Source organism: Egretta garzetta, unplaced genomic scaffold, assembly GCF_000687185.1.
Source record: "Egretta garzetta isolate BGI_Z169 unplaced genomic scaffold, ASM68718v1 scaffold447, whole genome shotgun sequence".
Classification (NCBI taxonomy): domain Eukaryota; kingdom Metazoa; phylum Chordata; class Aves; order Pelecaniformes; family Ardeidae; genus Egretta; species Egretta garzetta.
In genome coordinates, this window is record NW_009260397.1 from 1,257,937 (window position 1) to 1,275,152 (window position 17,216).

At 36.6% G+C, this 17,216-nt stretch overlaps 1 protein-coding gene across 1 annotated transcript in view; it reads left to right on the forward strand.

Moving 5' to 3' along the window:
• Window positions 1-17,216, forward strand: part of IFT81 (intraflagellar transport 81) — a 42,187-nt gene that overhangs the window by 15,405 nt on the left and 9,566 nt on the right. Inside the window, exons 9-13 of the mRNA XM_035898594.1 lie at window positions 568-731; window positions 3,334-3,429; window positions 5,652-5,798; window positions 14,197-14,346; window positions 16,178-16,306. Coding sequence (XP_035754487.1) covers window positions 568-731; window positions 3,334-3,429; window positions 5,652-5,798; window positions 14,197-14,346; window positions 16,178-16,306 — 686 coding nt within the window. The remainder of the gene's footprint in view (window positions 1-567; window positions 732-3,333; window positions 3,430-5,651; window positions 5,799-14,196; window positions 14,347-16,177; window positions 16,307-17,216) is intronic.

Sequence of the window (17,216 nt, forward strand, 5' to 3'; positions counted from 1 at the left end):
GCTCCAGCTGGGGAAGTTCCAAGGGATACAAGCTTTGAAAAAGCTCTTGAGCAAGTCAGCATAGCTGTGACATGCTTTGCTGCCCCTCGTCTTGAATGCACATAAGCAACCCGAGTCTAGCTCTTAACTTTTAAAATTTCAGAAGAATGTTGTTCACAGCACAAAAAAAAGTGACATGGAATCCAGTATGTTGATGTGTGTAAGACACACATAGGGTTTACGTTTTTTCTGTATCAATGCTGCATGTTGAATTTTTGCATCTGATTCAGCTAGAGCTTCATGTAAGAAGGGTTTTACTTGTTCGTTGATGAAAAGAATCTGTCAAGGAGTTAATAGTTATATATTAGAGATACAGATATCCATAGTACATAATACATTGTTTAACATCCAGATTAAAAATCTAAATTGAGTAACTACCTGTTTCTTTGAGCATTGAAAAGAAGACTCAAATGTTATGCTGTTGTTATTGTAATCTGCTGCTAAATACTTTAATGTGGTGGTGAAATCAAACTTAATTATCTACTACATTACTTTCATAGACACACACTGATTTAATTTGTTTTTAAGGTTTAATGAAGAAACTAGAAGAGGAGATAAATTTCAATTCATACCTGGTTACTGAAAAAATACCTAGAGAGCTTGAAAGCAAGAAGAATTCATCATATTTCTTACAAAAGGTGGTTGCAGAGCCAGCTATGAGTCAATCTGATCTCAATGTACTTGAAATCAAGGTAAGTTGACCAAGGTCAAACTTAACTTGTGTTCTATCGCATAGTCTAAGGTTCTTGTACGCTGTAGTTGTCTCATCCCTACTTTATATCCTTGAGAAAATGTTTAATTCCCAAAGAAACATCCCTTCAGTTGTAAAAGAAAAGAAGATGTATTAATCGCTAAATACAAACTGTCAGACAAGTTTAAAAAAACCAAAACCACCCCAAAAAACCCACAAACCAAACAAAATCAACAAAACAAAAAAGCCCCCAAACCCAGCCCTATCCTTAAATGCCATTTAGAAAATGGTGTTAGCAGTTTGCAATGGTATGAGCAGAGATGTTGATTTAGCACTAAAGGTTTGATTCACACACACACACACCCGCTTCAGTTTTCACTTGTTTTAAACTCTCCCTGATGTCAAGGGAGTTTATACCAATATATAGAGAGTGTTTATGGAGTGGTGAACAACATTCTCTGTGTGATACATCTTCAGCACTATAATGTCTTAATCAATGTGCAATGGCTGAGAACTCCTTAGTGTTTGGAATAGATCTATACTGTTTGTTTTAGTTGGCAAGACCAAATGAAATTTTGGGATCAAATACTTGATTTACCTTTCCAGATTTTTTTTTAGAAGTTAAAAGCAATGGTGTTAGAATGAGCAAAAATCCCCAGAAGTACATTTATATATTTCACTCAAAGTTTAAATATGTAACATTATGTTCTAGAAGAATTAGAGGAACGCTCGTTATTAGTATTTCTATTGATGATGATGAAAATTTGCAATGGTGTTGCCTGAGGTAGGAAGACCAGTCTTACATACTAGAAGGTACACTCTTCAGTCTAAATGTCTTTTCTTATCAGTTGTTTTTTTAATATTCCCAGGATCTCCAACTCAGGCTTTGCTGTGAAATATAGATAATGAGGAAACAGGGTATTTGTAATAGATCAGAGAATGATTTACCCGTGGGCGTGAGGGCTGCCATCCACCGTTCTTCATGTGTCTTGAAGCAGAGAGGTTCATCAACTACATCAACATCGTAGTAGCCTGTGCATTCACACACAGAACATGCCCAAGTAATGTAATAAAGAAACGCCTACAGGTTTTTTTGGATCAGTAGTCAAATGTCATCAAGAAGACATTCTATTTTAAGGTTAAGACTAGTTTTTGTAAAAGTAAAATCAGTGACAGCCCAATGCTGTTTTGGATCCTGATTGTTATACTTTTAAGGACGACAGCGTTATTCAACTGTAGATTAGGTCTGAAACATTAAACTAGCTCTGTGATTCAGCCTGTGCTTTCCTGGTTTATTTCTTCTAATCAAAACAGTATTTGGGGTTGCAGTTATTTCTTTTAGGCATAGTTGAAGCCCTGTTGTGCATTGTTCTTTTCCAAGAGTATTGTTGGGGTTTTGGCAATATTTTAAAAAGCTTCAAGTTTGAGGGTTTTTTTCTTTTCCATGAGGTAACCTTTTAATTTGTTATATTTTGGAAGTACGTTCTTCTTAACAGATAACAAAACTATGTAATGTACTTGGCTGTTATCACAGCATGGCCTTAGACAGCATTTTTTTTTTTTTAAAGTCAGCCGTCTATTATCCCAGTGCCTTAAAAAGGAGCTGGATTGCACTAAGCATGCTACCCTCATGCATTTTATACTATGTAAACCAGGAATTTATTCACAGAAAGGAATTCTTATGCTGTCTTCAAATTCAGGCCTGTTCTAGCTTTTGTAAAGGAATAAAATTTACTGGAGATTTTTTTTTCAGGTGTTGGAGTATTTCTAGCCCTATTGAGCACCTTCTTTTAAATACTTAGCTTTCAAAGTACATGGATATTGCTCATAGAAATATTAGAGTAAAGCCCAGCACTGTACCTGCGTTATTTTGACTTCATTGGACTGCAGCACATATTTACACTACTTGCTTATCAGCACTCATCTAGTTAGCAGAGAATTAAAGGAAGGTTGCTAGGGCTGTGGTTTCCATGGCTGATGAGAGTCCCAGCGTAGCATTAAGTCAGGACTGGAAAAGCTGCAGGCAGTACACTGAAGTACCTGTTTATGAGTTTCCAGACGGAGTAGGCCCTAAAGCTTCAGCTAGAATGAAGATCAACAATTTGAGACTATGGACAAACAAGTGCAATTTGTGGCAGTAGAAAGAAGGTACCACAGAGCTGGAATGTGGTGGTCTGTGACTCTTCAGCGTATTGATGAAATTTGATATCTCTTTGTCTTTATTTGCTTCCCTTTAGACTTCTGATAAAGGGTTGAGTGAAAAGGAATTTTAGTTAATATAGATAAAATTATATTTTTACATAGTGTGTCACAACATCAGTCTTTTCTCTGTCTGTACCAATTCACATGCATTTTCTCTCCATGTACACCAGTTTACTTTGCCAACGTCATGCTTCTGCCTTATCATAAAGGCACAGAACTGGAAAGCCAAAACCAGCATCTTCCTGGCCAACACTTAATGACTCACTGAGTTTTTTGGGTTTGCTTCTCTGTTTTAAAAATGGAAGTAAATGGATTGTAAATCTGGTTTGCAAAGCATTTAGTTCTTGGAGAAGACAAAGAAATAAAGCTCCATTTCCTTAGTTTTCTACTCTGTCTTGCAGATAAATGAAGTAAATGCACAAATGAATCAGCTCATTGAGAAAAGAATGATGAAGTATGAGCCAATTGATAGTAAATTTTCCATGTATCGCCAACAGGTAAGAAGGAACAAAACATTTTTTAAGTAGAAGCAGTAGAGCAATCTCAGTCAGTGATTGTTTTACATACTGATTTTTTTTTTCTTTCCTTTATTTAGCATAAATCAGTAGGAATACATAATTAATGGAGGACAAAAAGAAAATAAATAGCTGTTGAACGTATGTGTGTTTAGGGCTAAGTGAAACAATTGCTTTCGGTCATGTTAGTGAGTTTGTATTGACTGCTGTCCTTAAGCTGTTGGGTGTTGCCATCAGCTGCATCACAGTAATTCTGGAAGGATCATTTTGGAGGAGCTATTTTGGTAAAGCTCCAGCTGTGGATGGATTCTTGTATGGCAGCATGTGGGCTGACTGCTGCAGTCATCAGCCCTGGATGCAAGGCTTGTTTTCAGTTACATCCCTTGTTTGACCACATGCTATTTTTCCTGCTATGTCTATTAAGAAGGTACTCTTTGATTTTTTTTTTCTTTTTTTTTTTTTTTTTTTTTTTTTCATCCTGAGGCTATGAAACGGTCTTCCTATAAAATAGGCTGTCGGGTCTAGTCTTAGCGAATTCACAAGTTATAAGAAGGATTTATGAGCTTTTGAGATTTTCAGAGCTTACACAGAAATGTAAGCGCTTTCTTTTCCAGGCAACCTGTACCGCTGCTGATTTTATTGAAGATTTTCATGGTGATGCTTGTAGTGACGGTTTAAAAAATAAAAAGGCTTAAGTAAAATGTATCAGTGGGAGGAAAAAAATGGTGACAAAATGTATACTGCAGTTCAATCACATATGCAATATGAAACGCACCATTTTGTTTTGTAAGAGATGCTCTTCTTCCCGAAAGAAAAGCCTGCTGCATAATGTGCTGGTACCAAAGACCAGCTGGCTTGTGATATGATTATGTTCAATGGAGGAATGACTCCAGGAGTTCAGGTTGCTGCTGTGAGTTGAAAGCATGTGGTGGTCTTTGCTTTGTTCTGCTAGGGACTGGCTCCTGTTTCACAAAATAATCATATATATTGTACCACCATTTATCACTGCAGATATCTCATGATGCAAAGAGCTGAGATACTACCCCAGCAGAATTCTGTTAGATATATTTTTAGGAATAAAACTGGTCCTTTTAACCTCGTTAGTGTGTATTTTGCTTCATTTTTTTTAAGTTCTCCCTTTTGTATGAAGAAACCAACTGTGCCTCTGAATTCATGCGCATGCATCTAAATTAATGTGTTGTGTTATTTTAAAATATTTTTATACAGTATACTTTGGGGAGATAAATTTTTTATTTTTTTTCCCCTGAACTAATATATACTTATGTTCCCAAATCTGTTAGCTTCTGGTCAAATGTTAGGTACTCTTAAATATTCTGCCTTGTATGAAATATTTTTTAAATGCTTTATCTTCTAGACTCAAAAAAAAAAAAAAAAAGAATAATCTGTAATCTACGCTATTTCTGTACTGTATTGCTTTATTCATCGTCTCCTAGCTATTTGCCAAGATTTAGTGGCTCTGTTCTGCTGTTAGTATAACATATTTCTGTAGGTTGGAGTAGGTTGGAGTTATAAAAAAATCTGTATTATGACATTTGTGAAATCTTGGGTAACTTTCCAGTTAAGCCATGTTGGTGTATCTTACATATGCACAAAAAGAGACTAAGTAGAAGAAATGGAGCATCTAAAATGCCTACCTTTTTCTTCAATGAAAATGAAAAAATGAGGTGAAGAAATGTAAATGTAAAATGTAAAATATATCATCATGAATCTGGGAGGAAAGAGGTGCTCCAGCCCTCGGATCATTTTAGTAGCCCTCTTCTGGACCCGCTCCAACACTTCCATGTCCTTCTTGTGCTGAGGGCTCCAGAGCTGGACGCAGTACTCTAGGTGAGGTCTCACCAGAGCTGAGTAGAGGGGCAGAATTACCTCCCTCGACCTGCTGGCCACGCTCCTCCTGATGCAGCCCAGAGGAAAGGGAATGCTTGAAATCTTGGCTGTACTGGAGAAAGTTGGGAGTCTGCAATTAACTTCAATGAAGTTGTGGTTTAACCCACTGTATATAATGTGTAATCAATGCTTCCTTCTTTGCAGAGACATGCTTGCATTTCCTAATGGAAATCAGTTTCTGACAGTTAAAATGTGGTTTCAGTGATGCAATGCCTGACACTTAGTGGATTTTACTAATGATTAAACAAGGCAATTTTTATTTTGCTTGTCCATATGCATTTTTAATGATCCTGCAGGCATCTATAATTTCCCGGAAAAAGGAAGCCAAGGCAGAAGAACTTCAGGCTGCTAAGGAAGAGATGAACAGCACTGAGAGGCAGATGCTGCAGAAGACCAGTCAGGCCCAGGAGTTAGAAGGCTCTGAAGTTCTGAAAGGGGATGAGGTATGCAATGTAACAGTGGATGTAAGGAAGAGGAAATCTGTAAGAGATGGATCAATTTTTGTTAACCCATAATTTCCTTTTAACTTGACATTGCAATAACTGCTTCTACAGTTGTCTTATCCATTCTTATAATATGTTGTCAAACTATGTGGCCTCAGCATTGCAACAGATTTTCCTTTTTTTTTTTTATGGACTCTTTTTGTCACCAAATTCCAAAATTAACATATTTGAAGACTTTTTTTTTTTTTTTTAATGTGCAGATAGTACAATGCTGTCTGGTGCTTTCAAAGGCTTTCCAATATTTATACTGAGCAGTGCTTGATTTGTAGCTATTTTCAAATTATTAATTTCAGTTATTCACATTGTATCTAAGAGATTGAAAGGTATATGAGGACTTAGTGTTGGGCTGGTTTAATATTACAGACTCAGTCAAAATAATGTCAATACCATTACAGTGGTATGATGGTAAATAACTAATTATAAAAGTCAACAAGACTAATGAAGGGATTAGGAGTTCAAGAGACAAGTCACGTAGATTAATTTTATTATTTGATGTATAATAAAAATCTTTGTTACTACCTGTTCTCCATATGATATACGACCATAAAGCATAGTACCAGCAATTCTCAGAAATGCAGTTAGTCTTGTTGTATTTATTACTCACTAAAGTTTTTACTTAAGACAAAAATTTTCCCAGACCCTCCTGAAGTTTATCTGCAATACGGACTTGGACTAGCACAATCAGCGTAGCTCAGGCAATGTTCTATTTGAAGCTGTACTTATCAAAGCAGCTTTTCCGTCTTCAAAAGTTTGCAAAGAATAAGGCTGCTTGCAGCTGGGTAGTGGTTTGTCAGCAAAATGAATTGACTTTTCTTAAGACAATTTTTCTCAGCTTGGAAAAAGCTTGCTAAGTGTACTTACAGGCAGAATCACTAAAGCAAAGAGTATTTTAGCTGCATCATTCTATGAATAAATATATCTTTTCACGCCCTCTGTATTGTATTAATTTGCACTGCCATCATTTATCAAGAGTAACACTCTTCACTTTCTTTGTTTCTGTGCTTTTTTTTTACATACTACTCAATATAGGGCATGCACTTTGTAGAAGGAACTCCCTTCCTGATCCCATAGGACATGCCTGCTCCACAAAAGTCAATTTTATTTTAAAGGAGTTTTAAAGAGTGAATCAAGTATGGAAATGTGTATGTGTACACTCATGCATAAAGGCTTCCTGTGTCATATGGAATCCATGCATATTTCACTTGTGCCTTCTTGCCTTTCTCCCCTTCTGTAGATCAAGATGAAAAATACAGGTGGAAGCAATGGCACAGAGACTGAAGAATTAAGATGTTGATTTCTTTTACCATGACATACTGTAAACATTCCATAGGTGCTCCATAGGTAGCAATAGTAAGACCACCACTGCATGAGATTTCTCTCCACTACAAGGTTTTCAAGCCCAGTGGGCATGCTTCTAAAGTCTTTGACAACTTTTTAAGTAAAAATAAAAACAGTAAGCAGACAGTCTGTGTTTCATGACATGTGATGGGAAAGAAGTGTTAATTAATCAACAAGAATGCATTACCAAGACAGCAACATATGTTTTGCATTATCTGTAAATGCACTGTAAGGTAAGAAATAATTCATGTTGTGCCTATTCTTGAGGGGGACAACATACTCTGATCCAGAGCAATTCAAGGTGAGCAGGGTAGGAGGGAAGCACAGAACCTCGTAAGAGCCTTAATAATGAAAAATTCAAGTGAATTGCCTTACAGAAGGAAGAGGCTCAAGACAAAAAAGACAAGACCTGTTTTGAACATAACCTGCATTTCTTTTCTTAAAATGTGTTCTGCTTTTGACTTTTAAAATCTTTTTGAGTCTTCAAGGAGTGAAGAATAAATGACTGAGCACTTTGGACAAAACCATCACCTTAAAATCAGAACTGTTTGTCTTTTCCTAAGACGCTTTTCCTGTTTTGTGAAATACTTTCTGCACACTGGGCCAAGGAAGCCAGTGTCCTGCTCATTACTTCATTAGGCATACTGCAGCGGTACTCATGGGCATCAGTGTAAAGCAGTAAAAAGTGTTTCCTATGGCTAAAAACTAGGAAAGGATTTGAATTCTTGATCATTTTGATAGCTTCTTTTTCAAAGGTCGCAGTTTCCTCATCTGGAAAATGGAGATAGTGATATTTAATTCTTTTGTAAAGGTCTGCTGCCAAAAATGCTGCATAGGAGCTTGGTACTGTAGTCTTCATATCTCCTTAAAGTACACTGCAAACGCGTATTACAGAAATAGTCCTGCTTCAGTCTAGGTTGTGAGAAGACAGGACTGATAGATGAGGCAAATAAGTTGGCAGGGAAGAGGTGATGAAGCAAAAATGAAGTGAACGGGTTATCTCTCATCAGTAAAAGTCTCAGTTCATCACTCGCCAGACAACCTTTTGCTATAGATTTGTTTCTGATATGTTATGCTTTTAAATTTGTATTTTCTGATCCAGTGCTCTGTTACTCCAGCTTTGAGCCAATACTGAAGGAAATCTTGATTAATGTAGTGGTGGTGAGTCACTGTTGCATTACATAGGTTCAGCGGGGACAGAAGGAGCTTGTACATTCAACCTTCACTTTGCACTCTCTGACAACCAAGAGCTTCCTTATGCTTTCTTGTTGCAGTTGCACACACTTTACATTTAATTCCCCCATTTTCAAAAAGGAAGAAAGAGGGGTTTTTAACAAATAGCTTTCCTGTCTGAAGTTTACAATGGGCTTTTAATCCTGCCATGTTTAACCTATCTAAATGCTACAGTTAAATCAAAGAATTATTTTTCTCCGATACCCAGTATTTCTTGTCTTGTCTTTGGCTCACTTTGCTGCATCCTCTTGTATCATGGCACTCACAAGGCTTGGCAATCGAAGAATCAGTGCCTTCCTAGCTTGTGCTCCCACACCAGTATTTGGATCTCCAGTTGAGGTCATTTTAGCACTTCATTCACGAAAAGGTCAATCCTGGCTTATGTTTTTAGGTGCTAGTGTTTTGCTTTTTTCTGTAATCATAAAAAGCAATCTTACAGCATTCCAGTTGGTTGGAGAGGTTGTACAGCTAGATGGAACTTAGAAGAAACAGCAGGGAATAGCCAGTTCATTTACATCAAACACAAAAAAGTAGGAATAAATTGTCTGCTTCGGGGATTATGAAATCTTTTTAAGTACTTCAAACAAAGTACAATGAGCATGGGGCAAAGTTGGCAGGCTCCTAGCTGCAGCTGTCAGATCCTGAAAATTAGGGAATCAAATGTTGACACTTAGAAGGCTAGATGGTTCAATTACAAGTGATCCTAGGTAAAGCTGTGATATTTTTAGCTCTTTACACAATGCATTGTACTTTGCGGAGTTCAGCATAGGCCTCCAAGAACCTAGACTTTCCCAAGGTATCAGAATAGAATAGTATCAAAGCTGTGCTTAGCTACAGTAGTTGAAATGCGATGTTTTTGAGAATGTGGCGCAGAACGTCCTACTGGTTTGTTAACGGATATGTGAGGTTTGCATATTCATTTACATAAGGATTTAAATTTCTTTCATACCAGTGATCATCCATCCCAACCTGCCCCCTGGTAAAGTAATATAAAAAATGTTCCCATTTGCAAACTGCAAAAACAGTCAGTCTTGGACTGTAGATCTTGTCCCTTTTCCTCTAAAACTGTTGGGTCCATCTGAATCCACAAGAAAGTTACCTAGGTCCAGACTAGGTGGCGGGATTTTTAAGAGGGTAGCTGTAAAGGAGCTCACAACTCTAACATTAAATGGCTTAAGCCAGGACCTGGGATGTATTACCCAATCAGTTTGCTATCTTTCTCTTAGCTTTTCACTAAGGTTCTAGGTACAGTTATATCCGTGTCTGTCAAAGGCTCCTTATACATGAAAATAGAGTAGCTGGTAGTCAAGTTGCGAGAACAAAAGCAGCAAATCTGTAGGATTCTTACAGGAGCCAGAAGCTTTTTGCTTTAAGAAGTTAACCATCATTTAAGCCAAATGTATGCAGTGATTCAGACGAATCTGAGCTGAACTGAATGCTCTTTCAGCACCCACTGGCATGCATAAATCATCAGTTTTATTGATCTGTGCATTTTCAGTGACAACTGAAAATGGTTTTTCATTAAAAATATTCTGATTGATCCAAATTATTAGTAATGGCTACTTTAATACTTCTTTCCTGACCAGAAGCAGGCACTCCTAGAAGAGATATTCTACTTAATGCTAATGAAGAATTTTCCTGATTGATCTGTCTAATGAGCAGGCTGTAGGATACTTGCATTTTAAGAGATTGAGGCAATACTGCTTGTATCTTTTAGAATTTTGTCCTTCTATGTATGAGTTATTAACTATATCCAGCAGTGGCTCTACCGGCTTAGAAAATCTATCATGATCAGGAACTTTTCCTAACTGAATTTTAATACTTTGGACGGTCTGTATCCCATTAATTGGTCTAGTTAGAAAATTAAAACATCTGTTCCTCAATTCTTAATAAAAATAGACAGTCAGCTATGATTTTCTGCAATTATTGTGCTTATACAAATAATTTTATTAACGAAACTATCTATTTGGAACTTTCTTTAGATTATGCATTTCAGATTTTTTTTTTTACAATTAATACTTTATTTTCTGTAGTACTGTCATATGAAGAATATTTTGATTACTATAACATAATGAAATTGATACAGTAGTCCAGAAAATACTATTCTTGAAGATTTGACTCAAAAGTGAGGGATTAGTCTGGGATTTGTTCTTTTCTGAAAACAAACTTATCCATTTTCTCCTTTAATGATAATCTTGGAGTAAGAACCTTGTGAAAACTTCACATGGGGCAAATGTTAGTTTGAAGGAGACGGAACGATGGGCTTATAGTGAGAGCATAAGACGAAGCATTAGAGGAGCTGGGCTTTGATCCCAATTCAGCAAAGCGCTGAAGCATGTGGTCAACAGGCTTATGTTCTTCCCGGGGGGGGGTAACCTGTCAGGCTCTGTATGGCCCTGGAGAAGCCATTTTAATAGCTGTGATTCACTTTGGTCATACTTGGAATTGCTGTAATACTTAATTACTTTGCAAAAGTGTGATAGGACTTAATCTGTTGATAGCAATCACTTTCAGATATTAGTAAGTAAAGAAGCATAAAGTACCAGCATTGCTGGATTCTTTCAATAAAAATGGAACATAATCCAGGAAACCTGCCCAGGGATGCTAGGTACCTGCATGCTGCAGGACATCACATGAGAGATCAAAGTCCTGTTTTCATTCACTCTGTTTCGTAATCTAGATTCCACGGTTGTTATGTTACAGTCACCCATAAAAATAGCCAAGTGAAAAAGCATAATCTTTCTTTGCTTTAGTTTGGATAGTTTTTACATCTCAGGGGGCTCTGACTCTGCTAGCAAACATCAGTCTCCAGGCTTGTTTACTTTAACTGCTAACTCAGTGCCAGCATTTGGTTCTTGTCCAGTCATTTAATCTTTGAAGCTTAAATAACTATTTGTGTTAAGTTGCTTGAGAAAGAAAAGCTTAGTAGTGGACATAGCCTTGAATGGTACATCACTGCAGGCACTGACCGAACCATGGGAATTCTGTAGGTCGAGCCTGCTGAGTTTCTACATGGGGAGCAGCTGACCTGGTCTATGGGAAAATGCTGCTGCTCCAAAATGGATTCCTTTTGGTTGGTTAACTTTAAAGTGCTATGGTTAGACAATGTTGTTCTCTTGCAAACTATTCAAATTATTTAAAAGACCTTTTACCGCAGTAAAATACAGTGTTTTATAGCATTTTTAAGGGCTTGGTTTTTCAGCTACATATAGATGGGAGCATGAAATGTATAAAGCTTCAGAAGTAATGCTTACATAAATGAAAGCACTGGTATTTTACAAGAAGCTTATTTTTAATTTTTGGAAACTTACAGAATGATTCTCAGCTTTTAGGTTAAGAAACCTAATTGTCCCGTAAGATCCCTAAAAGCTGCTGATTTAAGTAGAGTCAAACCTAGTAATTCCGGCTCTGAATTTGGCCCTGGATCTGAAGAAGCCTTCAGTTAGTGAGATTTGGAGGGGCTAATCTCTGCTGTGTTTGGAGTAGATGAAGTCTTTTGAAAATTCTGCCAAACTATTGATTGATCTTCCACAGATATTATAATTCTGCTACTGTTGTTTATATCTTGGTTTACCTTGTTTGCTGCAATAAAGGCTATGTGAAAGGTTCAGTTGGCTTTTAAAAAGCCAGGAATTGCAGTGAAAGACAGATATCCATCTCCTAAAATGCACTGGTTTCTCTTGCCAATGTGAGCAACTTGTAGTTCGTTTTGGGTGAATTTTTTTATTATACAGTCCTAACTTAACTAATAATAGAACATTGGTGGAATCAGCTCTTTAATCAACAAGATCCTTTGACTTCCTTTGTAAAATACATTATGCTTTGAATATTGAATATGCAAATACTCTACCTCCCACTCGAGCTATTTTCAAGACCTTAAAAGTAGCTATAGAATTGAGGAGAATAACAGTTTGCTTTTCATCCTGGGGTAAACTGACAGAAAATCATTCAGATTTGATAGCTGTATGTGGTCACATATTAATTAAGTTTAATCGCTTCACATCATTCTTTACTGTATTCCACTGGTCAAATGAAATATCTCAGGAACTACTCGATCAAGACAGGTGACTGTGCTTCCCTTAAATTTTCCTCAGTTAGTTGGAGAGATTGTATGTATACTTTATAACCTCTTGGAAATCGCCGAAAACTTGGTATTGTCTAAGCAATAAAAAAAAAAAGGTCTTTTGTATTAAGAGGATATACTTGAATTTGCTATGAAAAATAATTAATTCTGGTAATACTGTATTAAGTGTGCCAATAACATAACAAAGACAGTGTGACTGTAACAGAACTGCCTCCGCTGTGCAGTGCTGTGGCTTAGGTGACCTTGTCTATCCTTGTCCTAGGTAGTACGCACAATGTAAAATGGTATTCCAAAGCCACACACGGTCCAATCTGCATAGAGCACATTGAGTAATTTGTGGGTTTGTTCTTTCACCAAAAACGTTTATAGCTTTTGGCTTTAAAAATAGTTCTGGAGCATAGCAAGAGAGAAGCAGCTTTGGCCTAGATATTGCACAGGATGGCAGATGAACAGGGTTGATTTCATTTTGGGCATTTTGCCCAGGACACTTTTTATAGAACATACAGTTACTCTGGGGGTTCTTAGGCTGTGGTCACATCGGTTTTTTTGGATTTATTCTTTAGAAGGGAGAGGCATAATTTTGCAAAAATAAAAATTAATGTCAATTTGAAAAAGTTCTTTTATGTTTGAATTTTAAACTTGTATCAGTGGTAGTGGGACTCCTATTTTCCCTTTGGGGCTGCCTGTTTGGTCCTTGCTCTGCACATGCTGAACCCCTCCTCACCAAGGAACATTCTGAAGCCTGTTCTTACATCATTTACTCTAATAAATTTTATTTGCTTTCCATCTCTGGATCTGAATGCATTTTTGAGCTGTGACTGGCATTTGCCTCTTAGCTCTCACGTAAAATATAAGAATAAGAGCTAAGCCGGCTTGACAGCTGGAAAATATTAAGGCAAAGAAAAATACTACGTTTGTTTCAACATCTGATATTTCACAAGTGTTACAAATTAGAGCACACACAGATTCAGATATAAATTAGCTAAGGCTGTTGATCTGTAAGGATATGTATTATTTTGCCTAGCCTTTAATAAAAATAGAAGTTCTCCATTACTTTAGATTTTGAGTGAAATATATATTGCATTTCTCTGCTTCGATGCAAGGACTCTGCTTTTATTTCGCTGTTTTTAAAAACTTAGCCAGTGATATCATTTAGGTCTGCAAGAGTCAAGGAAAGAGAACAACAAATTTTAACTATTGAGAACTAGCATGTTAAAAAAAAAAAAGACAGTCTTTTCCCATGCCCTCTTCTCTTCCAGTTTTTCTGCACTTTCTTATGTTTCTTGGTTTGCAGAGCTCTTTGCTCGTCTGGTGCTCTGTTACAAGTACAAATTACTGTTACGTTAACTTTTTTATTATCCGTGATTCTCACAACATTTTGCAAAGAGTAATTACTTTTCCAACTGTCAAATGGTGGTGAGCAGAACCAAATGATCTCACTATTACAAATGAATGAGCTGGAACAGAAAGCAATAGAGCTGGTTTTCTTGATCTCACTCATGAACAAATGCAGAGCTGAAAATAAATAGACCCTGGGAATCCTGAATTCCAGTCCTCTGTTCTAAACACTTGATCTTCAATATGCAGTCCAAATAGGATAATTATATTTTATATAGCAACAGTCTGTGATAAGGCCCTTTCTTGCTTTAAGTTAAATGATATTTCTGTTCTCTCTCATTTCAGTTTAAACACTATGTTAACAAGCTCCGGAGCAAAAACACATTTTATAAAAAGAAGCGACTGGAAATTGCAGAAATTACAGCTGAGTATGGTATCCTCCAGAGGACAGAAGAACTTCTAAAACAGCGCCACGAGGCTATTCAGCAGCAGTTGGTAATACAAGCATTTACTGCTACTGCAGTCCATCACCCTTGCTTCCTTGATAATGGCTGTATAATAAGATGGATGTTGTTTTGTTAGTTTTTAATGTCGATCATCCTCAGCTCTCCTGCTGTCATTAGTAAAAGAGTCATTAGGGTGTAAAATTTATTTTTGTCTGTTGACTATGCTAAGCTGCTGTACATTATGTTCAGCAACTGTTTCTTACAGGCAGTCACAGTTCCGCAATTCCTTTTTAGACTGAGGGGCTTGACCCTGCTTTTTAAAGTCAATGGTAAATCTTCACTAACTCCAGTCAGAGCAAGGCTGGATTCTTAAGTTAGTTTTTGGTATCCACGTACATAGTAAGGGCTTTGGAAATTATCAGCAGCAAGTAGGCTTCAAGTTACTGCTGCAGAATATATAGGAATAGTATTTAAAAAAAGAGTGAGCAGGAAGGAAACATTCTAACACCAGAAGAAAATGTGTTTCACAGTAAGTGGAAAACTTAAAACCAGATTAATGCTTTTTCTAAGCCAGAACAGCAGGAGAAGGATTTCTGCTATGCATAACTGCAAGCGTTCAAGGAATATATATGCGTCCCAAATGTAAAGAGATTCCCTTTTTAGTTCATGAAAAATTACCGCTGTAGTATTTTCTTCTAATACCAATATTTTTGTTATCAGAATATTTTGTTTTTACTTATAGCTGTTTTGTTATATGTACATGTTTTACATTTTTAAACAGAAAAGTATTTGCCTTATTAAAAGAAAATTGAAAGTGTGAAAATACATGGGATAGACTTTGGAAAGATACTCGCACAGATGCAGTGGATTATGTTCTACTACTGCAATAAGGCATTCATTGTTTAATTAAAAATAAAATCAGAACTGCCACTTGGGTAGAAAGAAGCACCTAAGCAGCAGGATCAGAGTGTTTTCTCATGGTTGCTACTCAGCTAGAAGGAAGGTGTGTGGATGTGTCTTTTCACTTACAAAGTGTTTATTTCCAGCAGGGTAACTAACATACTCTAGGCATCCTGCAGGAAAATCCCAGCAGAGACAAAGCACTAGAAGTTTTTCTGTGCAGTGCCTACACATGGTCAACAAACAGTATATTCTCATTCAGGTCTGACCGAAACTACAGAGCTTTGACTTCATGAAGTTCTTACCGCAAGATGACTTGTGCGCACTTTTTACCCATAGGATCAAATGCACCTTTCCTAGCCCTGGGCATAACGCCCTGCCGCACACCACGTGGCTGTTGAACTCTCCCGAATGCTCCCATCGTGGTAGCAGGAGCTATTAGCAGAGGCACATCTTTTCTTAAACATATGGTTGTAAAAGGTTGTTCAGGATAACGGACTTGGAGTTCAGTGATACATGGCGCTTTTAAGAATGAATGTTTTGCTTTTTTAACAAATTGTGGATGCATTAATCAACGCTTAGCTTTTGGATTACAGCAAATACCCTCCTTCCATACTTAATGAGCAAGCATTGCTAAAGACCATTACATCAACATATAATTAAATGAAAAGTTTATGTAATATAAAGCTAGAATTTGGTAAGATCATATTAGTATTGCTATAATGAATACTTAGTTTTGCTTGACGGTTGTTTGAAAAATAATTAGCTACATCTTCAGATTAAGCATTAATTATCCTACTATACAGGCGCTAGATAAAAAGTTAGTTGTTGTGGCAGCTGGATTATTAATCACTTCTAAAACAAATTGATTACAGTACTTAACCTTTTCCACTTTCTTACCATATTTTGGCTCTATGAAGGAATTTGCTATGTTACTTAATAACAGACTCACATTCAGCATTTACTTTATGTGTCTGCAGCAAGCTATTGAAGACAAGAAAGGTATTTCGGGATACAGTTACACCCAGGAGGAGCTGGAGAGAGTATCTGCAGTAAAGAGTGAAATGGATGAACTGAAAGGCCGGACACTAGATAACATGTCTGAAATGGTGATTTTTGTCTTAGATTATTGTATATCCTCAATCTGAATATCTGGTTCCTCAGCATATAAAACCAAGTTTAATATTTTTGTATGGGTTCTTAATTTTCTAACAGTATAAATCTACAAATGTAATCTTGAAAAAGTTTACAAAAATGTGCATTTCTTTTAATGTATGAAGAAGAAATTTAGTATTATATATATATAAAAAAAAATCCTACTGTCTTCCTCTTCAGAAACATAAGTGATATCAAGTCTTGTCTCTGGTTTTTGACTTCTTAGTGATTTCAGAAGAGGTTTCATATTTTCGTGTTATTTGAAAGAGATGAATGGTTTGAATCTTTAACGGAATATTTTTCTAAAATGTTTGTAAATCACTGAAGTTAAGCGTTTATTAAGAAAATACTTAATATGCCTAAAGAGCTAAGTATCTTGTCTTGTTTTCTATAGCCTAGTTTTCAAGTGCCCTTAGATCTGTCATGTTTTAATTTAACTTCCCACATAGCCATAGAAGCAAGACAAAACTTGAATTTCTAATTTGAAAATATTATAAAAGAGCAAAAGGCAAAATAGCATTCTTTGAAATCATTAGGGCACTTTTAAAATAAGGTGGTATAATTAAATCAGAATTACTCTCAAATAGAAAGCTGGATCAAATTTGAATTTTCAGTATAAGTACTTTAAAGTGACTCTTAGCATTTTCAAACTTTGTTTAACCTATGCAGGCAGGCTTGTCTGTTTTTTTAAAGATTTATTCCTTTCTCTCAGCCCACCTCTATGCAACTCCGCCATTTTCCCCTACTCCTTAACCTCCCTAGGCATCTGGCACATAGGCTGTTCTCGGGGCTTCTTGGTGATGCTCTTGGTTGAAGCAATGATGGCAGAATTTGTCTCATTTGTGGTAATGGCCCCACTGCAAG